General features: G+C 33.1%; 1 protein-coding gene across 16 annotated transcripts in view; it reads right to left on the reverse strand.

Annotated features, from left to right (window-relative positions):
• The window catches only part of LOC133206432 (CAP-Gly domain-containing linker protein 1-like), a 41,784-nt gene extending 33,180 nt beyond the window's left edge, over nt 1-8,604 (reverse strand). For 7 of the 16 annotated variants that reach the window (XM_061306219.1, XM_061306215.1, XM_061306224.1 and 4 more), the window contains exons 1-5: nt 8,456-8,604; nt 5,943-6,066; nt 3,820-3,906; nt 1,169-1,778; nt 698-953 (exon numbers count right to left, since the gene is read on the reverse strand). In XM_061306219.1, the coding sequence (XP_061162203.1) occupies nt 698-953; nt 1,169-1,778; nt 3,820-3,906; nt 5,943-6,066 (1,077 nt within the window). In that variant the 5' untranslated portion in view covers nt 8,456-8,604. Of the gene's footprint in view, nt 1-697; nt 954-1,168; nt 1,779-3,819; nt 3,907-5,942; nt 6,067-7,021; nt 7,294-8,455 lie in introns of those variants that run through there. The other 9 variants (XM_061306222.1, XM_061306226.1, XM_061306217.1 and 6 more) reach the window with 6 other exon arrangements.
• Nucleotides 8,605-10,835: the final 2,231 nt, after the last annotated feature.

Genomic DNA, 10,835 nt, shown 5'->3' on the forward strand with positions numbered 1-10,835 from the left:
GTCAAAGTTCAAGTAATTCACAAATAGGAGTACATGTTGTGTTCATCATTCAAATTTATACTTACAAATTTATAAATCAAACCCATTACTGAGGTTTCACATAAAATCAGTCATACAAAAAGCCATCAATGTTAAGTTCAAACAAAAGTCTATTAGGATTTTTCCCAGTGAAGAACGAACCAAGGCGTTATAGGGAACAAATTTAGCCCCTCTGTGAAGTTGAGGAAAAAGATCAATTTACCAAATTTCCACTTTTTTAAAATAATACTTAACAAAATTTTTGGGCCTTTAACCTACCCTGTTCTTGAATCAAAACAAGTATGCTCTTCAATTATCAAATATTCAAAATAATTCTCTCCTATTTTGTATATTTTTATCTTTAGAAATCTTCCATATGATATTTTGAGGTCAAATGAATTTACAAGAACTTTGACAAACTAATGGAAATGAATTAAGCAAAAAATGGAGTGCTGGTGTGAGGAAAATGTGAACCGTGAGGCTGACCTTGGTTGTTATACATAAAAAGAACACAAAAAGTTCTTCAAATAAAATTTGTTTAAATGAAACTTTAAAACTTTACAGTAAAATTGCATGTAGAAAACTTGTGCAAAAGTGACTTTATTTTTGGAATAACCTGTAAGAGCTAAATGAAAGCATGGAGAAAGACTTTTGAGAGCATCAGTATAGCTGCATGTACCTGGTTGCTGCTGAGGGAGTTGACACCCAGCCTTACCCGACTGCGGGACACGCTGGATGCCGTCGAGCTGATAGAACTAACGGAATCCTGACTGCCACTGCGTTCTCTTGACATCCGCAGACTGGTGTTCATCAGGGAGCGAGACTGAGGACTAGGCGTTGAGGCAGACATACTGGAGGTGACATTACCTGATGTCAGGCGTGTGATCTTGTGGACTGGGGCAAATAATCCAAACATAGGACGACATTCAAAGTATCTGTAAAAAATGCAGGCATTCAAAATCAAAAATGTACCATTTCATAAGTAAAAAAAAAATGACTGTCTGAGGAGCAAGGATGCACTATGAAAGATAATCTGATTGAACCATCTAAAAACCAAATTGTTTGAAAATAAAATTTTTGTGAGAGAGAGAAAATATCTAAGCTATCCTAAAAAGTTAACAGAAAATGAACTTCTTTTTTATCTTCAAACCTTTTCCCGGACACTGCTCCATCATTTTTTCCTTGTTTTTCGTCCAGTTCTACTCCTGCCCAGTCACCTTTAGCGAAGTCTGTTGCCCCAATGTATCTCAGGGTCCCTGTTTTCGTCCCACTCACTAAAACTCTATCACCAATTTTCAGTCCCGGCTTTTTGGTGGCAGGAGTTGAGGACACTCCAGCCTTGTTAACACTAGATGAAGATGTCGACAATGCCCTGGTTCCTGCAAGTGGCTTAGGAGTTGTAGGTCGTAAACTAGATGGTAAGTGAGAGGTGCCATTGGTTTTTACTGAAGTTGAACCCCCAGTTTCTGACATGGCATCTTCTGGTTTGGGGGTCTCTGAGGTTAAACCTGGAGTTCTTGAAAGTTTTGATATTCGTGAAAACACACCCCTTTTTGGTTCACATTGAAAGTATCTGACACCTTGCACTGCACCGTCATTTTTACCCTCTGGGTTATCTAATACAACACCGGCCCATTCTCCACTGGCAAATTGGGTCTCACCAATGTATGCAATGTGACCCGGTTTTGTCCCACTGACCCATACTCTGTCTCCGATGATGAAGTCATCAGTTGGGGGAGGGGGAGGCAGGCCATCTGGACCTTAAACAAACAACCATTTGTAATTTTAATACAAAGAAGGCAACAAAAAAATCAACTATGGATGTGTTAAATCGTTATCTGTTTCAATAACTATCAAAAATTGGATGGTTGTAATACAAATTTCCTTTATCAAGTATTTACATCAGAGATGACAAGAAATCCTTAAAATTATTGTTTCAAAATCATATCCTTGAATAAAAATAAACTTAAAACTAAAGTCCGTGTAAATTCCTGATAATCACTTGGAATTTTGCTATATAATACATGTACAAAAAACACCATTGCATTGGGAATTTGTGCAGGGAAATACATACATATAATATGATATATAAATAGCAATAAAATCTTATGATGCTTATTCTAACAACTAATGAAAGTTTATTAAATCTAAATTAAGTATATATATTTCTATTAAAACACTTAAAATTAGAAATTCAACAAAGAATGATTCATAATACTTTTTAAGTTAGGATTACACGGCTTACAACCAAATTGGTATTTCAATAACAAGTACAAGTACATGTTTAGGTACTTAAAAAGGATGGTGATTCCCACAAGGTATTTCTACTTTTACGATACAAATGTAAGAATATTATATGTATATCTACATATCGGAAAGCTTCCTTGTCTAGATTACATCAAAATACCCCGGCCAGTACAGCATTTTATATTAGAGCACTACATTGTAAAAATTCTATAGAGGTTGAAATGCTGAATGCTGCCCAAACCTATTTATGTTTATTAATAAGGCCATGTGAAAACACACGTGTAACATTCTTTTACAATAATAAGATAAAACCAAATCACGAAAAAGCTTCAACAAAATTAAATTTGATGCTGAAAAATTTTCATTTTTACTTGTTTTAATATATAAATTTCTTTTCATGTTTTATAATCATGGTTAATACTCTTTTTTTTTTTATTTCTGGAATGTAATATTTAAAAAATTCCATTGAATTAATCCTGCCTAAAAGAATAGGTGATGGTACTGTGCATCACAGCTGGACATTTCAGTGAAATGTGGCAACCCGGCCCTTAGGCATCCAGAAGACAAAACAAGTAAGCTGTGCAGAGGGACTATAAATAAATATTCACCTTTTGTTCCAACTGTTTATAAATATTACTTAACCAATATTTATGTATTGTTTACGTAATTACGTATTCCAACATTTACACTTTGAACATCATGAATGAGATGAACACAATCTTTATTGTTAAAAATTTCATTGTAATCATTTTAAACTGTTTAGAAAGCGATTACTTTAGTTCACATCAGTTAAAATGCAAAATCCCATTCACTGACTGAAGTATTTAATTAAAGATAAAAGAAAGTTTTAATCTTGATTAAAGGAAATTAAACAGAGACAGCCCTTAATCTTAAACCAATTAATAAAATGTAAGTGAAGCATTAATACACAGAATTCAAGTTGACCGTTTACAGTAGATTTCTTACCTTTTCGACCTTTTAGTGAAGTTTAATAAAAATGAATACATTTAATTACATTATTTGATATGTACAAATATCTACAATGCTTGTATATTGTTGAAAATAACACTAAACAAAGAGAAATCCATGAATGACAAGGATTTTCATTCATAAATAATAAATTTGCAAGCTATGAAGCCTGCGTTTAATTACAAAGCATCTGCAAATGTTCTATATGAAAACAAGATGGTCTAAAATAAAGCAGCTTTTTACCCAACAAAAATTTTAAAAGACATATGAGCCAAAATGAAGTGCAAAAACAGAATCTAATCTATTAAACAAACTAGAAAGCAATTAACATAGCAAAAATGATTGTTTGAGATGGAAGAAACTTGTGATATATACTGGGTATGAAAACTTCTATCTGCAAGATTTTTTGGCGATTAATATATATTTCTTCTGATCCAGCTAAAATATCACACATTAAAAAATTCTACTATGAATTTCCCACTAAAAATACATCTAATTGAGGAAAATCTACTGCATCATAAATATTTTTTTCAAAAAAAAATGTCTCAAAAATATCTGTTTATGTCTCTATATATCTGTCTTTACCTGGCAGTTTTTGGACCATCTCGGCGGCATATTTTTCTGCTAAATTGGCGTTAATACCTGCAGCTCGGGCGCTCTTAGCAATAGCACCTTCAACAAATCAAGCATACACAGCAACTAGTCACAACTTAGGGAGGGATAATACAGGATCCAAACTCAACTTCGTGGCTTTGACCCCATCCCCTTCTGACTCTGAGTGACCCAGCCCCTTCCTACATTGACTAATTGATAATTCTTACAGAATGTGTTTGTTCATGTTGGCTATACTGTGTATGACACTAATTATAACTTTCTGAGATTTTTTTTCAAAAAAAAATGTGTTTACATAGTCCACATACCCTCTTAAAAAGTAATCTCAAAAAAATATTTTTAGAGTCTTAGAAGTAAGATTTCAGAAGTCCATGGGTGAAAAGTACAAGTAAGTGCCATGATGCTAAAGCTTGCTGGAAAAAAAGGATTCATGCACCAGAACATCAGATATGAAGCCAGAAAGTTGAGTTTGAAAATAAAAAAGACAACAAAACAAGAAAAATAAAAGAGCATTTCCCAATAACTCCATGTTTTCTAAATTGAATTCTATAGGACAGTTACACATGCATTGCACACAGTTACTCTTGACAAAATTTCACTTCAACATTTGCAACAAATTATTACTGCACTGCAAAACAACAATGAAGGCCCATCTTTCCCAATTAACAGCACAAACATCAACCAACTTTGAAATTTCAAACGAGAGACAGATTTCAAAATGGTGCAGAGGTGCAAAGATTTCGATTGGATAATGTGATGTTTGCACCATTAACTGCAAGTGATCTAAAGTGCCGAGACGCAAAATCACAAAGAAAATCAGAAAATAACAAAAGCACAGCAAATTCAGCTTAATTCAAAATTCTTCTAAAAACACATTTTCGTAATATTTTGATCAACTTATTAACGTCTATGAATTTGCTCATTCAAAATGGGGTTCAATATCTACATACAGTATGTTTAACTCCATACAATCAAAATTATTACATGTACATGCTAAAATAAACGTTTGTTGAAATTTTCTCAAGTGATCACTTATAGATAAGGCCAGGGCATGGCAAATTTTACATGTAAGTATGAGATGAATAACTGATTTCCTATACAGATTTATTCTTTTTCCTTACCAATAAACTTAAAACAGTCAGGAGAGGAGACTGAATCCATCATTCTGAAAATTGATGGATTATCATCATGTTAACTAACTATGAATTTTCATCATTTTTGGTAACAATACTTACCATTACCATATTTTCATTTCCAACTTTAATTTTTCTACTCCGTTTATACATAAGGGAGTTTTGAATTTACCACTAGAAGAGGAGTGTTTTTTCGTGAGTTTCATTTCATATGGTTCGCTAATTACTGCTGACCTTGTGATTATCATCTTGGAAGGTGAATGTTGTGATTTTATTGGTAACAATATCATTTTTTTTTAGAAGAACTGATTCCCTGTTTTTATATGGCATTTACCACAATACTATCATGTAATTATGGTCTTACAATAGACTTACATGTAGGGAAATGTCTTGACTAAAAATTAGAAACTAATAAAAAATAATCCACCCTGTAAAACAAGCAAGATATTTCAATGTAGCTAGACCCTCCATTTTGGTAAAAAGATGAATTATGGTAAGTTTTGTCTTCTTCATTATTTTGTGCAAATAAATTGACAGATAACTCTTCCATTCTTCTTTTTGCCTGTGAATTTTGCACTGTCAATATTACCAATATTGTTCTCAAATATAGAGAAAGGGAATTTGTTTACAATGTTTTCTGAACTTTTTTATTTGGTGAATCTATAATATTTCAAGGAGAAGTAACTCAAAATTTTTATGACTATTTTTTTCATCATTTTCTTAAAAATGATAAGCTTTAGAAATAACCAAAAAAAATTTATGACTTTCAGAATGATGGATTTCAGTCTTGCTCCTAATTGTTAAAGCTGTATTTATAATGAACCCCATCTTGGGTCAACTGCAATATGCACTTCTCTCATGGATGAAGTCCTTGTCATGGGTCTCTGACAATCAATGAGTGAAATGCAGACCACAGATGACCTCGCTGGTGTAGGAACAACGACAACGTGAGGAAAAGCTTACTTTGGGCTTTGTGCACAGACCCAGGGGTGGGGATACCTGTACCTGCCGAGCGGGGCTGGGGGAGCCCTGTGGGGCGTCCAATTTTGGAGGGGGCCTTCAGCCCCGAAGGTCGAGGCAAACTCATCTGAAAAATCAAAAGAACTGGACATTATTATTATCGAATACATGACATATTATACATGAAGAGATCAAAATTAAATAAAGATCGAGGGACAACAAACAAGGTTAACAGGTGACGTATAAAAACCTAACAAATAAAACAATGGATCAATAATTCACATGTAAAATGATACTCTGACTTCATTCCAATTATTGATTCACTATCTCTATATTTAACATTCTAGACCTCAGAGAGTCAGAACTAAACTTTCTCATACAGTCTGTTCCCAGGATATTAGTGGTAGGCTTGGTAACAACTTCTTTACAAGACACATCTGCCTTTCATTTTTAATATTAATTAACTGAAAAAAGTATCAACTATAAAGAAAATATGTATTTAACAATACAACATGTACTGCGAGCTGAACACTTTTTTTTTTCAGCTTATTGAATACAACAATCAGTCAATATACGACCCAAACTATTGATATTTTTCTAGCTAAACTGCCTTCTTTTATTCAAGCATAGAAAATACATGTATAGAGCATTGTATCTAAGCCATATGCAATAATATTTGTGGCATTCTTCATGAATGAGCAAGTCTGCAAAATGCTCTCACTGTGGGTCAACAACACATACATGCATGTCCCTTTAGCAACTGTGTAATGCAAAGTAGAAATAGGCTCATGAAATCAATCAGTGTATTTTTGAAGTAAATCAATGGATTTAAATGTCATATCAGAATTCAGACATATTGTTTATAGGGGATTACTGTTTGACAAGCCTGAATAAAGATGTACCAATGTATAATGTCAAATTTACTCTATCATTTAATCCCAACTATTTGACCTTCTGGCCTCTGTCTATATGTACACCAAATCAATGTACCATGTATGAATAACTACAAATCATAGCTGTGACCAACTACTCCACTGGGTATTTTTTAAGGGGTCAATTACAACCAATGTCAGATAACTTACAATTGCACTGAAGAAGAAATAAATCGATCCTTGGTGTTAATTAAATTGTCCTGTGATATCTGATGAAATCCTCTGAGATCCGAGACAATAATCAAAAGCACAACTAAGTGTATTATCAATCCTCCTTTGTACACTGATTAGTGGGATAAGAAACCAACAGCAGAAATGATATACATTGTGTTTTGGGCCTATCATTCATCACTGTTTTGCCATTGGATGTAATCCTTTCACTCAAGCTCATCTGCTTAAAGTCTCAATATTAGTTCACAGGGAAAAAAATTCCTGAACTAAATTTGAACACCGGTATTTCCCTAATTAATGTTCTTCTTCCTAATATTTCTATTTTTTGGAATTGCAGCACATGATCATTTGTTTTTGTATGCAATACACAAGTAATAAAAAATAAGTAGGTACTATTGCTTTTTATCAGCACATACAGAACAGAATTTGGCACCAAGGCAAAGATGATGGGGAAACTCCTCCAAAACATCTTAATGCTGCCAACAGGAAAAAGAAATTATACATGAAGTTCATTAGCAACATTAATAGTACAAACACCACATATTGTGAAAATCCAAAGGAAAAAAAAATGAGGAAGCTGTTAGCTTAATTATCAATAAGTATACTTCATAAGTTGGAGGCGAAAGTTCTCAAAATAGAAACTCACACTTTAATGAAATTTTCACCTTAAAGTTCACATCATGAGACTGCAGGCAAACAATGGCTTGAAATGTTTACAAGAATGGCAGGCAAAAACACTGATGAAACTATAGGTCGTAAAAGGTCACATTCATGTGTATTCACTGTGTTCCATCCCCTAGGGCACAAAGGACCCTGCTGTGACATAACCTCAGTGTACATATTTCACTGTCCATGAAATGTAATACACACCTGTTTACAAAACAAACGAGCTCCTGTCTGGGGTCCACTCACCTGACAACAAATGTACCTCTTCCCACTAAGTTTAAAAATTACTTGACATCAAGACCTTGTCACTGGCTTCTGAGGAATTTTAAATACTTTGTGTAACTGATAGCTGACTGATGAATTTAACACCTCTTTAGAAAGAGTTCTCCTACACTTGTACGCAAAATGCAGTTTCTAAATATACAGCATTTCTCAAGGGTATAGAAAATAAATTTTGAATCGTTCATTATTTGTCTTTTGGCAGGTAGTCATACTTTATTTACATAAACATCAGAGAGTGTAAAATATTGTCTAATTATGTGTTCCTTATAAACATTCCGACAGTCACTTAATACAAAAACATCCACTCATAAGGGAAAAATCTGCTTCAATGTGCAGAATCAATGAAATACTTTAAATGAACCCCTTCATGACAAGACTTGACACACCACTAACAACTTGTCAATATGTGTAATGATGCAGTCACGGGATTTGGCACACAATAGCATTTATAACCCTTATACCTACCTCTGTCTTCCACAACTAATTCCAAACACACCACAATTATTATGCTTTACTCTTCACATTTTAACCACTGGTGAGGTCCTGAAAATACATGAAATTAAATTTTTAATTGAGTAATACCACCACTTACAAACAACTTGTACAAAAATTATTAACGATTCAAGCAATCTCTCTGCAAATCAGTTTCTGTCGTCTAAACTTGGAATGGATTTCTACCTACGCTAACAAACACACGTTCAGAGGTCCTCCATTAAAAAAAAAGCTTTCGAAACACAAAACAATCAAGGCCTTCATTTATCAATGAACTATTCGGTGATTCATTTGCTCAAGTGCAGGTTTATCCAGATAATAATCTGCCGCTTATTTTATATATAGAGATATATTAAATCCCCAATCATTGTTGTAACATATAATTGATAGGCGGTGTCATCAATTTCAATGACTCTGACACTAAAATTTGTACTTTCTCAATAGATAATTTCCGAAAGTAGTATACACATGGATGTAATTCTGTGGGAAACATTTCCAAACTATCAACAGTACTTCATACTCCCAAGTTTTACATCTTTTTAAAATTCTTTTTATATAAAATTCATTCTGAATTTTGACACTGGAGCTATATAACACATGTACAAATCTGCCCTATTGTTCAAATGGCTGGCATTTAAAATAAAAGAAGCTCTACCAGTCTACAGGGGCAATTAAATATAGACATGTCAATACTTACATGCAGGTGATAAAGTTATCAAGATTACAATTCAAATTCCAATCTGTGATAATAAGATGCAGACATTTTAAAATGAATGCATTGCCAAGCTGCAGAGCTTAGTCATCTTACGATGACAAATTCAAGAGCTAGTCAGACTACAAAAAAAAAAATCCCCAGAACAGCTGTTAAAAACTTCTGTAAACTCAGACAAAAAAACATAAAAATGGCACAGTGAACTTATGTGGACCTTCAATTTTCTTGAGGAATTAAAATAAAAAATACCAGTATATTTTTAATTAGTATAAACAAAATACTCTTAGCAATCCAGTTTAGCTTCTAAGGTCACACAAAAATCAAATACACATATCAGATATGACCTGCTTCTTGGTACTTTGATATTCCAGGAAATGAACTCATGGAGTATAAATAAATTCACAATTTCACATTATACTCCAGGGTGGTACACTGTTTATTTCACCTATTTAAAGTATTATACACATTTAAAGTATTATACATATAGAACAATATTCTGTCAGGCTAATTAAATGTATCTGAAATTGAGGAAGCTTACTCCGGTATCCACAAAATCATTGAAATTTATTTCCCACGAAGATTTTTGTTTCTAATGCTTGTAAGCACAAGCAACTTCCTACTAGGGTCAAAAATAAGTCCCCATACCTCTAAACATGTCCTGTAGACTTATCAGCTTAGGTCAACAAGGTCATGCATCCATCAAAAGAGGAAAAATATATCTGAAGTCAATGGAAGAAAAAAAAAACCACTAAAAAAGGAAGCTAGCAAAAACTATGATATGCATCTGTACATATAATATACTGCTTCCTAGTGTATAAAACTGAAATTTCCTTAAAATCTTGGTCTTAATATGTAAAAATGAGCAACTGATATTCTAAATATAAATCTCTGTAGAACCATTATTACACCTTTCAAAAATCAAGATGCCTACAGTTACACATCAATGAAAAATTCAAATTTAAAATATTTTATAATCTAAGTTATTAAGCATTTCTATACATTGACAGGCTTATTTATACCTGAATTATCATCTTAAAAATCATTGATACATGATCAATGAAATTATATCATGAAATATATGTATTAAAGTGAACTCATCGTTTGACTTTGATCTGACATCAACCAAATGTGCAGTGATGTAGAAACTGCTGGTCATGGCAACAGGACTGATTTAAAATGCTTTAGACCGGTAAAAATGCCATCGCTATTGGTCCAAATGACTGGCATTTATTTTCTGTTAGCATTGGTGTATTTTTCAGTGCAATTTTCATGTAAAATAACGATGCAATTGCATAATACATATTTCTTTACACCAGATTGAGACTGATTAAAGTGAAACTAGCATGGTCAATGAATGGTCCATTAAATTTTACAGCAAAATTGGATAAAAGATGTAGGGTTGCTGAGGACAACAAAGCAATATATGGAATTTAAAGAGAAATACAAGGCAGAGGAGCAGTGAGGCTGAATTTTACATCTTGAAAAATGACATGCAGCATTTTGATTGACAACAGCAGTACTGTACTAGTTTACAAAGTTATGTAATATGTACATGTACCAAAGAACCACAACAAGAATTTCATCGTCAGATCAACAAACGATTTTTTTTTTATGATAACAGGTGTTGTATTAAAACAGATC

The sequence above is a fragment of the Saccostrea echinata genome, unplaced genomic scaffold (genome assembly GCF_033153115.1).
Source record: "Saccostrea echinata isolate AGI-Se365-2 ecotype Australia unplaced genomic scaffold, CSIRO_AGI_Sech_v1 ptg000054l, whole genome shotgun sequence".
Taxonomy (NCBI): domain Eukaryota; kingdom Metazoa; phylum Mollusca; class Bivalvia; order Ostreida; family Ostreidae; genus Saccostrea; species Saccostrea echinata.